Source organism: Tachysurus fulvidraco, chromosome 19 (genome assembly GCF_022655615.1).
Source record: "Tachysurus fulvidraco isolate hzauxx_2018 chromosome 19, HZAU_PFXX_2.0, whole genome shotgun sequence".
NCBI classification, from domain to species: Eukaryota; Metazoa; Chordata; class Actinopteri; order Siluriformes; family Bagridae; genus Tachysurus; species Tachysurus fulvidraco.
In genome coordinates this window covers 12,559,580-12,578,296 of record NC_062536.1, presented here as the reverse complement: position 1 = coordinate 12,578,296, position 18,717 = coordinate 12,559,580, and the positions used below count along the sequence as shown (strand labels likewise).

Sequence of the window (18,717 nt, the reverse complement as noted above, 5' to 3'; positions counted from 1 at the left end):
GTTCAGTAAGTTTCACTTCATTCACGTCATTTGCTGAAAAGTTTTATATCACCCAGCATTGAAAAAGGGACAGATTTTTGTTTTTAAAGCTTTTATTGTGAATATGCAAATAAATATGTTGAAAAGAGACATATCAACAATTTTTGTTGTCAAAGCAAATTATTTCATTTCATAATAATGGCAAAAAGTAAAAAGTACATAGGAATGCTTTTACAATGCATTTACATTATCTTACTCTGACATTGGAAGTACAATCCAAGTGAGTTATGTTGGTGTCCAGTTATGTGCCTTTAAGTCATAAGGACCCTGTTCACACAATGTGTGGAACCTATACTGTCAATACAAACCTGAATAATTTATAGTCATCACATAATGTTGAATAAATAAAGCTAATAAATAAAACATAATAAATAATAATTTTCATGTCAAATATTTTAAAACACTTTTTATGGTAAAAAAGAAACAAAAGGCGTATTTCCATTAGTCCATGGCATGTTTAGAAAAAAAAAATACTACTAAACTTTTTCTTTCTTTTTTGATGTGTTGGTACCCTTAAGGATAAATCTTTTGTACCTTTACCTTTTGTATCTTTCACTGGCAGATGTTGTGCAGCTTTAAATAAAAAAAGCATTAATGTGCATAATTGGACAATAATTAGCTTTTAGAGTAAATCCACTTTTCTGGCCGCAAAATACACAGTAAAGATACAATAGATTTAATCCTGGGTTCAACAGCAACAAGAAATGGTACAGTTCAGTTTCCCCTTTTTTGAGGTCACATTGCAGAGGCTTTTTGAAGGTCTAGGATGCACTGGTGGCTCTGCATGACTCATAGAGGTAATGGAACAGAATGTCAGTCTCCCCGATCGCCTTGTTCTGTGCTTTGGTTTTATTCTGAAATAAAAATTGTAACAATATCATTAGCCTCTATACTCTCAAAGTGTGTTAGATATCCACATTCTTATGCACATTTAAACCAACCTACCTTATACATCTCTCCGGCTCTTTTGAGGTTCTGTGTGAAAGTGTTCAAGTGCTCCAGGTCAATTTGCGTGGAGTTCTAGAAGAAAATAGAAAAATGACTATGACTATAGGAAGAAAACAATCTAGGAGTCTTGCTTGTCATTTTGGATGCATATATGTAGCATCTATATATCGACATATACTGTACGCAATACTTACACAGTGTGGTTGCAGGTCCCTTGCCACTCTGTGCAAATCAGGCTTCACCAGATGCAGGCGAGGGTACTGGCGCTCTCCACCTTCACGCGACTGACCGTCCAAAATGTGCTTGAGGTAGTAATCTAGGATTTGGATGGTGACGCAGCAAACATCCCCATCCTAAAGAAGTATGAATAAAAGTTATGAATGCACGAATGGATGTGTGCATCCGTGATATTGAAATCTTTGCAGTACTTCGTGCACTCACTTTTAATTTGTCGCTCGAAATCACCGGGATCAGACGGGTCTCATGGTCTCGGTCCTGCGCTTGCGCCTAGATATCAGAACGCAACAGGAACATTTATGAGTGCAAAATCTCCAAAAAGTAAAAGTCACCCGCATTACAAATCTCAAAAACAGCAATGCATGAACACAGAGCATCCCCGGTCTGTAAACTCACGTGTTTAGCCATAACCATGATGTTGTTCCAGGTGTCAGAGTTGTCCAAAGGGCGCGAGCGCAGACGCGCCGGTCGGGCATCCGCACTGAGAGCGCAGCAGCAGCACCATACAAGCAGCACAGCAAGCTGAGCGAACTTCATCTTCCCCAACATGTCGATCAGTTCTGAAAACTCTTACAAATCAGATCACCTGAACAAACAGCTCCACTGTCTTCTTTCAGTGTCTTGTGGTAAACAGCATAACCCAGTTGTTTATATAGAGCTCTCTGCCCTAGATCTTATCGTCACTGCGGTGAAATAGCTCATATTTTGGCTATTCCACACCTGCTATGTACTTTTTATGCACCTATCAGCACCTCTGATTCAGGTTAATTGCCACACTGTGATAGTTCAAGTTCCTGAAACATGCAATCCAGTAAGAAGTTCCAGAAAACTTCCAATTATTCCCTGTATTTTTTTTTAATATACTTCCGGTAAAATCCCCAATGATGACGTTTAAAAAACGTCTGCTGTCATGCTAATCATTGTATACTTATAATACAGGCTCTTTATTATATTTACAGTTCAGCAGCTTGAGCAATCTTTTAGTGAGCGGTTGCCAAGAGACTGACGAGAGGCTTTGTACTGGTGCTAAGAGCCATAAAGGTTGTTTAAAAAAGGGAAAATAAATCAGATATGCAATTAAAAAAATGATAAATATTGGTGATGCGCACTGCTGCCATGACGTAATTGCGACGTAGTAGGTCTCTAATATACCCTAAAGCGTGTCCTGTCTGTGGCTGAAACCCAAACAACTCAACAGTCCATATAGAAATGTTATTTATAGTTTCAGCTTGGACACTATAAGGCTTTCTATAGACATATAAAGGCAATTTATAGAAACACTTATATTATTATCTATCAAACTTTGAGAGTATTATTAAAAAAATGTAATGTATGATGTAAATATATATACAATACAGAAGCTTTTTTCTTTTACAAAACAATAATTTATTTGAAATCAGAATACAGTATAAAATGCAGAACAAAATTTTATTTGTATTCAATTTTTAGACAACATTAAAAAACCCAAAACCGCCGAGTGATCATTTATCTACATTTATTAAAACCGTTGTGTGTGGTCATGCTATATTGTAAGTATCAAATATACTTTAAGACAAATAAAAAAACATGACAAATGTATAAATTAATTCCCTGAACTTTACACTACACATTATTATAGGGCTGTGAGTAGGCAGCTGTTATTTCTGCAGTAGTGTGAGCCCCGAGATGGTGTTGACTCTTTCCCCAGAAGTCTTCTTTCCTCTTCTGCGCCCGGTCCAATACCTGGGATGCCATAGAGCAGGAAGCTGCTGACTGGAATGAGATCTGGGACATCCTGTCATCCAAATCTAAAAGACAGTGGGTACAATTAAAACTTAATACAGAGCCTTTCAGCTTATTTGGAACATATTAGGCCAAACTTTAAAAAATTAAGTGCATAGAAATACAAAAAAAAGTTAAATAAGTTAAATAAACCTTAGCCAAGGTAAATAAACAAAGTAAATAAACCTTAGCCAAATGTGCATACACATCAGAAAATAATAAGTAAATATAATACAAAGTAGTTACTTTATAATATGTTCTAAGATTAAATAACAGGCTGGGAGCATTCAGGGTTAAAACATATTCAATGCTTCCAGTATATGCACCACATCAAAAGGCAAAGGAATTGCTGAACTAGGTTGAGGTGCACTCTGCCAGACAAAGAAAACGGTGATTCAAGTTTACAATTTGTGATAAATGTCTGACACAAAGTCTTTTGTAAATGAACCTGGAAATGTACTGTATACATAAATATACTCTCATATGAATCAAATTATTAATGTGGGACTTTTACCGTTGTCAGATAGACAGTCACTGGAAAGGAAAATATTTCCGTCTGGCCGATGTACTCCTATATTACCTATAAATAATGTGATAAGAGAAATCATTACATCATAATACCAATTACATTGTACATCTGATGATATAATAATTATACAGTATACAATCAGAATTTGTAATTCTGTGATTGTTATAAAAGCAAGATTTCAATTCTATTTATGTCTTGATGTAGGCAAATTCATGAGAAAAAAAGGAAACAGAGGCAAAATCTGTCACATTAATATCAAAGCTGATATAATAGTAGTTAAGCCATGAAACTGGACAATAGATGGAGTGGGGATTGTACAGATACTACATTTTACACACACAACTGGGACAGACTCATATCACAATTGAACACAGACAGGAAGAGCAATGGTCACAATTTTCCAAGATGAGCATCAGTTGACCCTCAGTGGAAAATAACACATCATTTCGTCACGTTAATGAAAAAAAGAAGGCTGAAAAAAAGCGTGGGGATGGGAGACTGACCTAAATTTCTCTCCTGATGCTGTTAGCGGTAACTTAACCTCACTCTTTTCCCGGACAGTAAATGACTCATTGTAACATTTATAAGGCCATTATGTTTGTCGGGCTTTTGAAAACACTCCATGCAGTCACAGTAGTGAAAGGAGAAAATGTTGTGATAAATATATTCACCGACTGGACTATGAAAATATACCGTTATGCAGAAACTCTGGGTTTCTCATTGTGCCTTGGATTCTATTGCCATGTGATGGGGTATCGTCTATGAGCCAAGCGCTGCTTGCTTTTTTGCGAGTTGATTTTCTGGGTGGTTTCGGATCAAGCAAGCGTTCAGGAGAGTTCTCAATCCATGTGTCTTCTCTTAAGGGAAGTGGGTCTACTGTTGCCATCCCTGCTGCAAGAGGAGAACGACACGTACTCACGCCTTCATTCTGTAGAATGAGAGAAGAGTACTGATCAGCATTATGTGATATCACAACCACATAATCACTCATTGTGATAAAACCATATTGAAAGCTTTCTTTAGTAAGTTACTATTTGAGAGATGTGTTGCTAAAAGCTACTTAGCTTCTTAGTTTCTATATTAATGCAATTATTTTCCCACTTCTGATTGTTTATTCAGTAAGGCTATTAAACTTCAAATGAATCTAGTACACAAGAGTGTTATTAAAAATTATTATTACATTTTTGGACAAGCTTAGTAAAATTGCAGTACCTTGCTGTCTGGCACTGAGACACAACTGGGTTGTCTGTAAGGTGAGTAAACTTTCCCAAGTGGTGGTTCACTACTCCTGTACGTCTTGGTATATTTAATCTTTGGAGGGGAGACCAGTATAGCACCACCTAGTAGGAGAAACATTTCATGAAAATGCAATTTCACTCATTTTTGTCATTATATTATAGGGAGGAGGAGGACCAAGCTGTTCTAAATTTGCAAACCATACATATAGTTTTAAAATCTGTCAATAGCTCGTCATTATAGCAAACATCCTGTGGCAGCCTCTCTTATACTTAAAGACACAGCAATATAATTTTAAATCGACAACCTAGGAGCAGAAAGTGTACAGATTATTTCTTTACCAACCTAAACAAATCGTTTTCAGAAACTTTTATCCAACATGATCTACAAATGTAGAAAGACTGAAAGATGACTCACTATACTTCTTTCTTCCGTTGCACTCATTACACAAGGTCATGGCATTTTAACCCTGATTACAAATAGTTTCCGAATAAACTTCCAGCTTCTTTCACAAAGCACTGAAGTTTGTGGACATTTTTTTTTACGCCGGATTTATTTCATTACATAAATACATACATGTATTGTTCTTAATTTAAAATTAAATTTAAAATTTAAAATTAAATTATTTAAATTATCCCACGATATCTTTACACGTTGTCGAACTTTATGTATTTAAACTGTGGCCACATGTTATGTATTTAACTGTGTTATTTAAAAAGAACGCTTGTAAGTCTGACGTCTCGTTTTTGACAATTGAGAAAAGTTCGTGTCATTTGGTGTTTCCATATGTTAACCGAAACGCTGAAACAAAAGCTGGAATGAACAATGCTAATGCTGACAATGTAAAACCTGAACATATCGGAATAAAGGAAGTTGTTAAGTTGTCCTTCTTTTAAAACTTATGATGTAATGAAAGTGAAACAATTTGTATAATGGAAGCTGTCAAATATTTCTGTATAGTAAAGATGACAGTTCTCTGAAAAAAACTCCCAGGCCACAGGCATTTGTTTGTTTGTCTTCAGTGTCATGCATACTGTATGTGTGTGGGTGGTATAAAGTTTTTGATACTGTGTATACTGTGGTATAATTGTTTATTTTTTATGTCAATCTGTAATTCACTAATGAAAGACTCTCTTTATTTAAGTTTAATTAAAGTCTGTTCGGTCTTTCTCAAACCTAGGATATCGCAAACCATTTAGTTTTATTTTATGCCATGTAAAATGCAATTCACAAAAACTAGGCCTTCTTACAAATATTTAAAATTGCAAATTATCACCTGAAAATCTTTGAAATATCTATATTTCTAAATATTTGCCACAGTAATACTAAGTAAACATTTTGAGACACAACATTATTATAAGTAATAATTTAGATAAACTTTCCCATTTGAAGACGTTAAAATATTGGGGGGGAAATGCTGAAACTGACAAAAACAGATTTCTGCAGATTTAATACCTGCTCTACTGATGTATTCATTTATATCCAATTCATTATATCCAATTGCTGTGACTTTCAGGATTTAAATAATGGCATTGTGGGTGCAAAATCAATCTATTTTCATTGACTACATCCACTCTGTGTTTTGCACCTTTTGGTAGAGACAATCCTATTATATGCATATTCGCTAAGCTAAAGCGGAAATGGCGGCTCAGTCGGTTAAGGCTCTGGGTTGTTGATTAGTAGATTAGGGTTCAAGTGCAGCACTGCCTAGATGCTACTGTTGGGCCCTTGAGCAAGGCCCTTGATCCTCGCTGCTTCAGGGGTGCTGTATCATACTGTAGCTGACCCTGTCCACTGACACTAACCTCTAAAGTTGGGATATGTGACGAAAGAATTTCACTGTACTGTAATGTATATGCGACAATAAAAATAATTTCTGTTCTAAATGTGCAAAATTGACAAGACATGCATGAACGGTATATAGTCTGTTAGTAAACCAGCTTGCACATTTTGTGTGGGTGTTTAAAACGTGTTATGAGGCTCAAATATATAACACTTTATAGTAATCTACCAAGAGGTGCAACACCATAAATCTAAAATGTAAAGAGTAATTTATATCTTATTATACAGTGTTCATAAAACCACATCATATCAATCCATTTCCTTGGCAGCCCTCTTCATTTTGTTTGTGGTGTGGGGTTTAAATAGTTTTTAGGCATGACATTTATTTATTTTCTTATTTATATGACTGATTGAACCTTGATAATTAAAGTAAAAACTGTTGTCCTATTGTGGCTGCAGTAGAATATGTTGGATGTGTTTAGAAACTTTTATTTCAAACACACACAATGTGTGAGAGCAAAGCATGAGAAGTTCCCAAAAGTACAGGACTGTTTAGGTTCTCCTATTCAACAATGCTGCGCATAATATTAGCTAGTTGAGTTGTAGCTCACCCTTGTGGAGAGTCTTTATATTTAGTCTGCTAAACGCGCGAGTGGGTTAGAGGTGGAATCCATTGTAGTTTTCCTATAAAAATACATTTGACATCAGATTTGACATCAGCAGTTTCCCACCTGAAATTTTTATCCATATCTTTACATCTGGTCACTTTACTGTTTACACTTTACTAGCATTTACTGTTTGCTGCATTTTCGCTGGCAGCAGCAGTGCATTTTAAGACCCAACGAGACGCCTGGGTGAAAGATCGGAGCCAGCGCTGGTGGGAAAACATATTTGTTTCTGGCGCGATGCACGACTCGCGAGTCACCTACGAGTGACGTACTTCCGTCTGGGAGGAGTTTAGCGCTGACGTATGTGGCTTGAACAACCACATGCATTTACACCTGTCCAGTTTCATCTGAAATGCGTCCCAGACCACCTCCTGAAGTGGTTTGAGCGATCGGATTTATATCCGTCTCGGAGGGCATTTACACCTGGTCTTTTTACGATCGGATAGCTATCCGATCACAGAAAACGCATGAAGTGACCAGGTGTAAAAAGCCCCTAATTAACCTGATACTTACTAGACGGACGGACTTACTAGAACATTTACTAGTCAGTTTGTATTCTAATGGCCCCTGGTGATAGATTGTTTGTTACTTGTCTGAGAATGGCACGTGTGTGTGTGAGTTGAATGTGTTTAATGCTGGTTACCAGTCGCAGGGGTGGTGCGGTCATGATGAGTCCTCTGTGAAGCTGCCATTGATTTAAGTTTGGGAGTAGGCACCCTGCCCTCATCACTGGAGTTTCCTGACTCTTCTGCATCTGGTAATTGCTTTGTTTCTGGCCCAATGTCCCTGAATGAAAGGACAACCAAAATATGACAATACTCCAAATAAACTGTGTGCAGATGCCTACTCAATAATTTACTTGGATTAAAGTCAAACAAATATTATATATTCATATTCATATCATACATATTTTTTATATTATAGTATATACAAGTCACTATATTTTAGGATGTTTAGAGTTTCTTACTGTCGTATGGGATAACACCCTTTACAGAACAAAAGAAATTATGAAATTTGAGAAATAAAGTGTTAGGAAATTCTGGAAAAGTAAAATGATATAGAGCTCACTCTTCCTCGTTGTCTTCTGAATGCACATTTATATTTCCTTCCCTATCGATGTCCTCTGGTTTCTCCTTCTTTCGCTGCTTTATCTCGGCCACACCCCTCTCACAAGGATTTACTTCCTCATCCCATGCCTTTCTCCTCTGTCCATGAAGGGTGGGGCTGTCGGGAAGCTCTACCTCTTTACAAGGGCCTTTCCTACTTGCAGGCAAGGACAAGGAAGAACTGGGGCTACACCTCTCCCCGACACTAACAGCACATTACAGGACACATTCAGAAAAGATAACAGCTCCTCTCATAAAGTGATTGATAAAAAGAGCTGCTATAAATCGAATGATTAGTTATAAAATGTTTGTTATAGTGTTCAGGAATGGTTATGGCTATCACAATGCAGTAAAACTGGGAAGGGATGCAGGAAATCAAAAGCATTGAAAGATGGGGATGAGTGACACAGACAGAAGGGAACAGTTTAAAATGTAGAGGTATTCACCTAGTGTTGTGTTGAATCTTGGAAGTAACCTATTGTTTCAGTCATGAGGATTTTTTCCGTAATCCCTTTAAATCTGACTTTAATATCCAATATTTCATCCATTTATTATGACTATGATGCCAATCAATTGGATGTAATCTATTCTACTGACCCCTTTCTCTCAAATCTGCTGTGGTTGCTATGGTTACATTTGCCTATTTTAGGGATGAGATTGAGATTAGTTACAGTCTAATATAACTGAAGTCATTCTCAGTGTACCTGGCCAGGTCCAGGGCCTCGATGACGGGACTTCTGGTGGAATGAATGTCATCATCAGTGAATGTGGAGGGAGAAGAACCACTAGATGCTTCCCATAGGCAGTTCTGCTCAGACAGGATCTGGCTCAGGTGCTGTCGGGAGAAGTGAGTTCCCCAGGCCCTCTTTCTATAGGCTTCTGCTTTCTCCCGCAACTCCCGCACCTAATAAAGCACAGGCACACATTTTCAACCCAAAACAGTCTACACTGTGCACAAAACCATTATTGTATCTGTGCTTTCATAACTGATTCTCATTCAATCACTTTCTTATATGCAGAAATCTGGCTAATTAGCCTGCTTTGTGTAAAAACAGATCAGTTCAGATGGTAAAGCAGGCAGAGAGTAATGTGCGTTGAATCAAATGGATATTTTGTCATATACAAATTACTTCACTGTAGGTGTACCAGCATGTCCTGGAACAAAAGTAAGCATTTATAACAACATATCATTGCTATAGTGTCAGTTTTAATTTTTAAAGAAACACGGGTATAATGGTTTAGATTATATAACATGCATTAACCCAACAAAAATCGGATGGAATGGCAATTTGAACAGAATCCAGAAAGTGTGGCATAGAGGATTCAACACTACAGTATCACAAATAGACTCAATTTATAATAGTATATGAGAATATAAGTAAAGTATATGATGGATTTATGGAAAAAATGTTAGAAATACTATAAATATAACCAGTGCACGGAATCCAACTAATACATAATGATAGAATAAAATAAAATAAAATAAGGTGGTCACTTTTGGGTAGTAAGCACAATGCAAAGTTTTAATTGTTGTACATTACAACAAAAAAAAAAAAAACAGCTAAACCACATGCAGCTAGAGGTTCTGTGGAACAAAGGCTGCTTACTTGCTAACTTGATGACTCATTAACAGTGAAAGTCTCATTTTCACATACATATACATTTCTGTTGTAAAGTACACAAGTATTAACATGACATCATTGCGCCTTATCGTAGCTCGGATGGAATGAGAGGGTGTGCAGCACACACATTACTAGAACTGAAGACTGGAGATGAATAACTCACTTAGCTTGCCAAAAATAGAAACAGGCCACATTAGACATTAGCATTTCACCATCAGTTACTTATAATCGTTTGGACGGTAACATTATGTGACTCGTTAGGATTCAATATGATGTTTGTCATAATTCAGGTGTTCAGTCTGGGAAAGCTGTTGATCATTGCTCATTTCTTATAAACAAAAAAAATCTTTAAAAGAGTGCACATTGATTTTTATTTGTTTAATTGTCTAAAGCTAATAAAGACTGGATTTTTATATACTTTATAACCCATCATAAAAAAATAATAATAATAAACAGAAGGGCAAAAGGCATAAAGGGGGTGAACTGAATGCTTGTGCAATTACTTCTGGTAACAGTTACTTTTGCTTTACTGTAAACTTTGGACCTATGAGCTTCTGTCTTGTGGGCCAACAGAAAGAAAGTGTAGGGACTGTGGTATCATTGGCTTGTAAAAAAAAATGAGGAGGCTCTCTTAGTTAACTAATGGTCACCTTAGACTTTTGCTTCACCCTTTTTTTTTTATAGTTGCTGTATATCTGGGGGAAAGTCAGCCATCAGTTCCATCAAAATTCACCATTATTTTTTCTTGCACCTGGTGGAATTTTCTTAAAATAATGTTGACCGTATGTAGAACCCTAAAGAGTTCTTCAGATCTTCAAACTTGGTTTTGTGTAGAGCCCTATAATAAAGATATTCCTTATCACATAGGGCTCCAAGAATAATCCTAAGAACAGTCTGTCCTACTGCTCAGTTTTGTTTAGCAGGCCTTTGATACTCCTTTACCATGATACTCCGATTCTACGATAATTGAAGATATTAGATGTTTTTCATACTGATAAAATGTCTGAACTTTTTAAGTGAAATTTCCCAGACTGTCACACAAACTGATTAGTGGTAATTATGCTTGAGAAAAAGGATCCAGTTATTAGTTGCAAAATAAGTATATATGCAGAAGGGTAGAGCAATGAGACATTGTTAGTTCTGGTTAGTTGTTAAGTTAAAGCTGTATGTGTGTAGGACGTGGGGCTGGGAATAAGCAGACAGGAAATGTGAAGGCACCAGAGCAACAAAAGAGAGAATGAAATGGTATTCAGATCATTTACCTCATGATACCACTCATGAACCTGTAGGATTGATAACACAAATAATTGATTAGGAAACCCATGGTGCCACCATCTGCTAGCATCTGAAATATACTCTTAATTCACCATAGCTTCCACAGCTTATGATTTCTTGTTTTTCCTCCATTTCAGGCATACTGTTATAGGAAAATAATTAAAGGTGGTGCAGTCCCACATGAAGCAGAGTTATAGTTCCCAAACAGAAGTTTTTTATTATGAACCTTTTTTTCTTTATAACAGAGATTGCTATCAAAAAAACAGAAAGCTCCGACTCTGAAGACTAACTGTTACAAATAACTGATACTGGAAAATCCTAGGTTAAATAATTATCTCCTAAAATAAAACTTTACCATCTCAATTATCAGATGCTTCCCTTCTTAAATAGCAACAAACTTTTAATCGTTTTATTATTAGTCAAAGATATGTGGAGTGTCCTCTATACAGGTCCATGTGAATTAGCTGTTACTATAGAAACAACAACGTATTAGAACAAGCGCATTAATACGTAACTGGAAATAGAGCAGGCACCTTTATCATATTTGCTGTTATGCAAAATGAGTCAACACCTTGTGTCCGATCAGTTTGAAGAATTAATTAGCAAAGTGGTATTAACTGAAAAACTAAAACCAAAAACTATAATATAAGAAATATACTGTTAGTGTAAGGGTGAAAGAGGTGAGGTTAGTCATCTTACCTCCTCTCCTACAGTTCTGACCCAGGCACCATCTCTGCAGCAGTATTGAAGAGGAGAGCGGAAGTTTGAGCTATATTCAGTCTTCAGCTTCCTGCAACAGGCGAAAAGATATATCGTGTCCTATGCTGTAAACAAATTTTTTTTTGACCTTATACCATTATATCATTTGATCATATGTATTATCTAACAAAGGGTGTCTTACACACACCTCACCACTTTGGGTGAAGCAGCTTTTTGGTCTTGTGGTGTCTCCGGTTTCTGCTCTAAGGCCTGTGGCTCTGAAGTTTTCTCTTTGGGGATTGACTTCCTGATTAGTCGTCGATGCCGTTTTTTCTTCCTTTTATTCTGTTATTTGTGCCATATGAAAAGTACAAAAGAGAAAGAAGGAAGAAAACTTATTATATCTTATATTACATATTGTGTATGAAATCAACTCCTAGCAAATGCTCACTATACTATAAACCCCAGTACCTGCTCTGGGTGGATATTCTCCATTTTGGGAGGTGGATCCTCATTTAGTTCCATGTCTCTTCGTAGGCGTGGGCCTCTGGGTGGAGGGGATCCTTTAAAGCTCCTCTTGTATTCAGTCTCCATTACTACAGGATTGGACTTAAAAGGTGGGATCGATCTGTTGCTGGAGTACAACATCTAGAACAGGTGGTAGAAATAAAGAATATAGAAAAAGATGTGTTATGTTTTAGCCTATGAGTGTGCTTAGGGCCATTATTAAAATCCATTAACAATTAACCTCAAATAAAGAGTCATCATGCTCATTACAGTTTTCCGGTACTAACTATGCGGTATAAATTAACTCTCTGCTGCCATCTAGTGGTGATAATGGTTATTTTTCTTCTTGAACAGATGCATTCCACCCACCACCCACACACCCCTCGGCTGGGCCCTTGAACAAATGCATAATAAGTTTTAACAAAGCATTTCATATAATCTAATTTGTCAATAACATCGTTATCAAGAACTACAACTACAGCTCTCAGTGAAGATGAACTGTTATGTGCCATGCAAGTACCTCTTGGGCAGTGAGAAGAGGTGATTCAGCTGCTGGATTTTTCCACTGAAACTGTCTCTGATACTCAGAGCTCTGGTAGCAATTTCTCTGGCGCTCTGACTTCAGGCCTGCCTTCCTCCTCAGTACATGGTTAACCTGTGTAACAGCATACAAAACATTCCTAACTTAACATACACTAGGCATTCCTGTGTAGCAGGTATACTGTTGCCTACCATAAACTGATATGCCTGAGAGGACTGATATGCCTGGTATGGTAAGAACAGATTGATAAATATATCAATTATTACTAAAGAATTACTACTTCAATGCATAGAATTGGTCAACACACAACAATTGATAAGCTTTGTTATAATTTGTACATTGTTGCAAGTAAATGATAATAATTGTTTCCTGTTTCTGCTAAACTACAAGTGAAAATTGTGCTCACCGCGTCTGCTGGTTGTTTTTGTGCCTCCTGGTCATCAGATACTTTGGACAGATGACCAGGAGAGCATTCTTCCTGGACCGGCGTCGTTTCTGCAGTTCTTGTTGGTTTGAATGGTCTCGGGGATAGAGGGGTTTCTACATTCTCTACACTGCCTGCTTGTGCTACAGAGATTACACTCTGGAGTGCTACAGCTGGAGGCGAAGCAAGCCGGGTTGTTATCTGCCTCCTGATTAAAGCATCTGGAGCTCCCAACTGTAGGGAAGAGGACACTTGAGGTGGGTTCAAGAGGGCTCTCTTCTTAGATTGAAGCTGGGGTTCTTTGCAAATTCCTATAGACAAAAAGGAAACATTTACGTTTACATTTATGGCATTTGGCAGACGACCTCATCCGAGATCAACATAAAGTGCTTTTGAAATCTCTATCAATGAACATAGCAATAGTGGTTCACTAAAGGTCACAGACTAAGATCCAGTCTAGAACATTGTTGGGAGGAAATATAGCAAGACTGACTTGTGTTAGATAAGTATTTCTAAGCATTCTGAAATTTAAAAAAAAGCGTCTTTACACATCAAAACAACAGGAGTCAATAACATTTGTATAATGACAGGTTGGTACATTGGGCAGGTACAATAATTTGTACTTTGGTGTTGTACTAGCAATTCTGATTCTTTATGTCATAACACATTTCTTAAGGAATTGAAAACTGGCTCATTAGACAGCCATCGTCAAGAGCTTAAAAAATCCTCATTTTCCAAAATAAATGCTTTCTCATTAGTGTGTCATTAGCGAGTCTAGCAATAGACCATATTTTATACACAGAAGCACACTCATACTTTATTGAAAAGGGCTTTAGACATAATCACTGGGTGTCCTTTCTGAGTCTACTGCTAAATTCTTATAAAACGGATAGCTGCTGTACTAAAGTCGTGCTTGAAGCTTTATTAACATTTTCAATATAAGCACATCTGTGTCCCGGTCAAAATAAACGAATTCTGTATAATTCTATATATGTGCCAGGTTTTAAACCAATAAAACTGCTACACTTATGTCATAGTTCTGTCCATAGACTACTTTTTGTTCGTTATGTTAGCAACCAAAGCTAGTTTACATTACAGACTACACACCATAGTGGTAGAATTCTGTTATCATCATGTTTTTTATGAACGCATGCCTAGGATACTCATACCCATGATGAATTCAGTGCAACACCTGCCCTGACATGGGGCATCACTTTGCTTAATTCAGAATTGTGGTTAATTCAATGAAAAGCATGATTTTAAATGAAGTGTACTACACTTGTAAAAGTGTGCATAAGCCAAAAATATGCATGACAGTGTGCACATTTCCACATTTATTTTTTAAGATGCATTTTTTGTAGTTCTGTATGTCTGTATAGAAATTCTATACAGACTTTATAAGGCCTAAATTGTGTGCACTCAAGTTTTATATCCCAGGCCCCTGGGGTGCTTTTAATTCCTTTAACTGCAGTTTCTCATTTCCTTTCTTCACATCTTTACTCCTCCATCAGAGAATGCAGTGAAAGGAATGAGAACAGAGGGATCAAAGGTATTTTCCAGATAAGATGCACATATCCACTGAAGCATCTGTTTAAATTGGCATGACTTAATGATGGCTTGTTGAACAGCTGTTTCACCTGAGCAGAGCATCTGCATACTGTGTTATTACATACTGAATTAATCAGGACACTATGTATTCAGACACATTATAATTAGCTTTTATCCAAGGATTGTGTTCCAATTGTTATATTTGTATTGACTATTAAAATTTGTGTAATCATTGTTTTTAATAATTTATTTATTATCATTTAATTGAGTGGTTAGAGCTCTGATATACTGATCAGAAGGTTGTAAATCTTTCACTTTTACTCCACTACATTTCCTAGATAAAATGTGTACTTTTACTCCGTTATATTTCCAATAAGCATCTTCGTTACTCGTTACTACAAAATAAAATCATAAGAAATGTGTGAGACTGCAATAAGGGAGCTTTGGCGAATCACTGCTCCTAGATTGCATTACGCACGTCCGCACGCTCTACGGAGAAGCTCAGGTACGCGCAGCGTGCACGCGCAGTCAGAGCTGGAGGCATTTATCTATAACGGCGGCAACCAAAAGCAGAGAAATGTCACTATTGTTATTACCAGAGTAAACAAATATTACATGCAAACAATCCATTCAATACAAAATAAAAATAACATTTACTGATTTGGTCTTTGTCTTGTGAATATTTTTTATTAATGACTTGATTCATTGGACACACTGTTTGTACAGAATGCACACATACATGTACTGATTTGATTCAAGACTGGCATCATTACATCATGCATAAAATTTTGGTGTCCACTTTTGCCATTTAATATTACCATAACTTTTGCCTTACTATTTAGTCATATAATATATAATATAAAACTCTTCTTATTTTAAATTCTCACTGAGGGTTAAAACCCCCTAAAGATGAAATCCTAGAACCGCCCCGGCTCATGCCTACCGAAAATCACTGAAATTTTACTTTTTACTTTTACTTCAAATACTTAAGTACATTAAATATCAGAAAATTACTTTTGATACTTAAGTACAGTATATATCAGATACTTTAAGACTTTTACTTGAGTAATATTCTAAAAGGTGACTTTCACTTCTAGAAAAGCCTTTTTCTAGTACGATACTTGTACTTTTACTCAAGTATTGCTTTCTAGTACTTTATACAACACTGCTGCCAAATAGCTGCTACTGCTGGGTATTTAACAAGGCCCTTAATCTTCGTATGCTCAGCAAAATTGTTCCAAACTACTTTGTATAAAGGTGTCTGCAAATTAATTGAAATGTAAATCATGCACACTTAGTGTCTATCATTCAAAACTGCTAAGGAGGACAATACAGGTTTGCCCATAGACCTAATCGTTCACTGTGTTATACTCTTCTATACTAATATACTTTATAATATAAATGTAGTCATATTTACTCACCAGGGCTTTGTACACCAAAATATTTAACTCAGTGACATGAAAGTATATAAAGTAGCTCATGGAAGGATAACAGATTGGAAATAACAATAATAAGCTTATAACGGAAAACAGAATGTTGGCTTCTACAAAGCCAACATAATTAGTAAATGATTTATTGATTCATGTGTAAGGAATAGAGAGCAGGTCATGATCTGTTCCAGACATTGTTAGGAACAGAGAGGAGAGGAGGTCTATGGTGTGTTTGGGACAGAGAGTAGAGGAGGTCTGTGGTGTGTTTGGGACAGAGAGGAGAGGAGGTCTGTGATGTGTTTGGGACAGAGAGGAGAGGAGGTCTGTGATGTGTTTGGGACAGAGAGGAGAGGAGGTCTGTGATGTGTTTGGGACAGAGAGGAGAGGAGGTCTGTGGTGTGTTTGGGACAGAGAGGAGAGGAGGTCTGTGGTGTGTTTGGGACAGAGAGGAGAGGAGTTCTGTGGTGTGTTGGAGAGGGTGTCTGTGATGTGTTTGGGACAGAGAGGAGAGGAGGTCTGTGGTGTGTTTGGGACAGAGAGGAGAGGGGGTCTGTGATGTGTTTGGGACAGAGAGGAGAGGAGGTCTGTGATGTGTTTGGGACAGAGAGGAGAGGAGGTCTGTGGTGTGTTTGGGACAGAGAGGAGAGGAGTTCTGTGGTGTGTTGGAGAGGGTGTCTGTGATGTGTTTGGGACAGAGAGGAGAGGGGGTCTGTGATGTGTTTGGGACAGAGAGGAGAGGAGGTCTGTGGTGTGTTGCCAGTCTCACCCAGCTGATCAGAGGGCAGTCCAGCCAATCGCATTGCTCGCTGCGGTGACGCGTCTCTCACTCGCCTCGCCTTATGTTTACTCCGATGCCTGCTGATGCCCTGTGTGATGTTAGAAACACAAAAGTAACCTCTCAATAGTGAACAACTCAAAATCACCACAAGGCTCTTTGCTTCAACACTACAACACTTCTTCTGAACGTTGTTTAACCGTAATTAACCCACAGCTTGCGCCTTACATGGGGATTGTTTTCAGTCACGAGCTTTAATCCATGTTTAGCTTAACTGGCTAACTCAGATTTTCTCGAAGCTTCTTTATCTCGCGCTAGTGCATGATATTAGCCTTAGCTTTAATACTCGTTTGTTGTTGCTGCTGCAGTGTATTGTTGTTATTACACCGCAATATGTACCATTGTTTTGTTTTGGATAGAAAAGACACATAGCCGTGTTTGTGTATGGTGGAAATCTCTCCAGTGTTTAAAACATGCGGATTAAAAAAAAATCGAACAAAATGGGAAAAAATCTTGTAAGGAAATATACGAAAACAAAGAGCAATATTAACTACTTTACCCCTCATGGATTCCCTCCTTCATTCTCCTGTTTATTTGGATCAGACAAAAGCGAAACCACCCGCAGACTCAGCTTTACAGCCGTTACTTTAAACCCAGTGACGTAAAATGAGCCGTTTGTGTAAATACAAGGAACTGACATACCTTAAAATGGACTGTCATTTTAACCCCGATGAGGACTTCTTTCTGAATTTACAGAAAAGCAGGCGCCGTGTTAATAAATCAGGTTGTGGACAGGATTCCTATCTGGGATTTGAGAGGTTTGGATACAGTTAGGACGCTGGAAGCCATGGTGACGGTTGTAGCGTCCACTGATACGCGCATGCGTACTAAAGACACACCTAATCCTATTTTGTTGTGATTTGTTTGCCTATTTAATTCACTGAAGCATAAATTAAGTAGAATCAAGAACTAGGATCAATTCGAGCAACATGTGGGATACTTTTCTTCAACACTGCAACCATGTGGGAGCACTGCATGTTAATGTTAAGTCAAGTCAAGTAGCTTTTATTGTCATTTTAACCATATATAGCTGTTACAGTACATTAGTATTATTGCATCAGTTACATGAGTTAATGTAAAGTATTGTGCAAAACAGCACAATACGCACGTGTGTGTGCGCGAGTGTGTGTGTGTGTGTGTGTGTGTGTGTGTGTGTGTGTGTGTGTGTGTGTGTGTGTGTGTGTGTGTGTGTGTCAGTTATTATGTTGTTTATAACATAATAACATACATTAGTTATAATGTATGTTATTATAGCTTTTTCCCCTCACTATTATCTATTATGAGAAACAATTTATAGCTTCCATATATGTCCAATATGGACAATTTAGAGATGCCAATCTGCGTAAAACGCATGTCTTTGGCTGGTTGGGGAAACTGGAGTACCTGGAAGAAACCCCAAATCACAGGAAGAACTCCATGCTCACAGGATTGAGGCCAGAATCAAACCCTGTGCAACCATTGAGTTACTCTCAAAAGTAGCTGCCTTAATGTCCTTAATGTTTTTAATGATGTGACATGATATTGTTACCC

At 37.4% G+C, this 18,717-nt stretch overlaps 2 protein-coding genes across 8 annotated transcripts; both read right to left on the bottom strand.

Annotated features, from left to right (window-relative positions):
• Positions 1 to 80: 80 nt before the first annotated feature.
• On the bottom strand, positions 81 to 2,168 carry il22 (interleukin 22). The gene is made up of 5 exons (XM_027151712.2): positions 1,621 to 2,168; positions 1,429 to 1,494; positions 1,182 to 1,340; positions 985 to 1,059; positions 81 to 893 (listed from the first exon to the last, which is right to left on the bottom strand). Exons 1-5 carry the CDS (start codon positions 1,771 to 1,773, stop codon positions 801 to 803), a joined length of 546 nt encoding a protein of 181 aa, XP_027007513.1. The 5' UTR covers positions 1,774 to 2,168; the 3' UTR covers positions 81 to 800.
• A 534-nt stretch (positions 2,169 to 2,702) lies between these two features.
• mdm1 (Mdm1 nuclear protein) lies at positions 2,703 to 18,009 on the bottom strand. 7 transcript variants are annotated; one of them, XM_027151793.2, is made up of 15 exons: positions 17,830 to 18,009; positions 17,119 to 17,218; positions 13,357 to 13,685; positions 12,930 to 13,064; positions 12,374 to 12,550; positions 12,105 to 12,247; positions 11,903 to 11,993; positions 11,191 to 11,211; positions 9,011 to 9,210; positions 8,269 to 8,511; positions 7,844 to 7,986; positions 4,727 to 4,854; positions 4,208 to 4,442; positions 3,500 to 3,565; positions 2,703 to 3,011 (listed from the first exon to the last, which is right to left on the bottom strand). In XM_027151793.2, exons 1-15 carry the CDS (start codon positions 17,845 to 17,847, stop codon positions 2,827 to 2,829), a joined length of 2,214 nt encoding a protein of 737 aa, XP_027007594.2. In that variant the 5' UTR covers positions 17,848 to 18,009; the 3' UTR covers positions 2,703 to 2,826. The 7 variants fall into 7 exon arrangements, with proteins under 7 accessions (XP_027007594.2, XP_027007598.2, XP_027007595.2 ...); XM_027151797.2 differs by having other exon boundaries at positions 8,269 to 8,460; XM_027151794.2 differs by having other exon boundaries at positions 12,111 to 12,247.
• Between the last annotated feature and the right edge of the window lie 708 nt (positions 18,010 to 18,717).

What these genes read in the sequence shown, in the direction of transcription:
- mdm1 (XM_027151793.2), bottom strand. An exon ending in CCCAAAGTGGTGAGGTGTGT is followed by an intron (nt 11,994 to 12,104) that starts GTAAGACACCCT and finishes CGCCTGTTGCAG; the next exon opens with GAAGCTGAAGACTGAATATA. An exon ending in TGACTGTCTATCTGACAACG is followed by an intron (nt 3,012 to 3,499) that starts GTAAAAGTCCCA and finishes ACTGTCTTTTAG; the next exon opens with ATTTGGATGACAGGATGTCC.
- il22 (XM_027151712.2), bottom strand. Translation starts at nt 1,773, where the DNA reads ATGTTGGGGAAGATGAAGTTCGCTCAGCTTGCTGTGCTGCTTGTATGG. An exon ending in TCATGGTTATGGCTAAACAC is followed by an intron (nt 1,495 to 1,620) that starts GTGAGTTTACAG and finishes TCTGATATCTAG; the next exon opens with GCGCAAGCGCAGGACCGAGA. An exon ending in GAGCCGGAGAGATGTATAAG is followed by an intron (nt 894 to 984) that starts GTAGGTTGGTTT and finishes TTTTTATTTCAG; the next exon opens with AATAAAACCAAAGCACAGAA.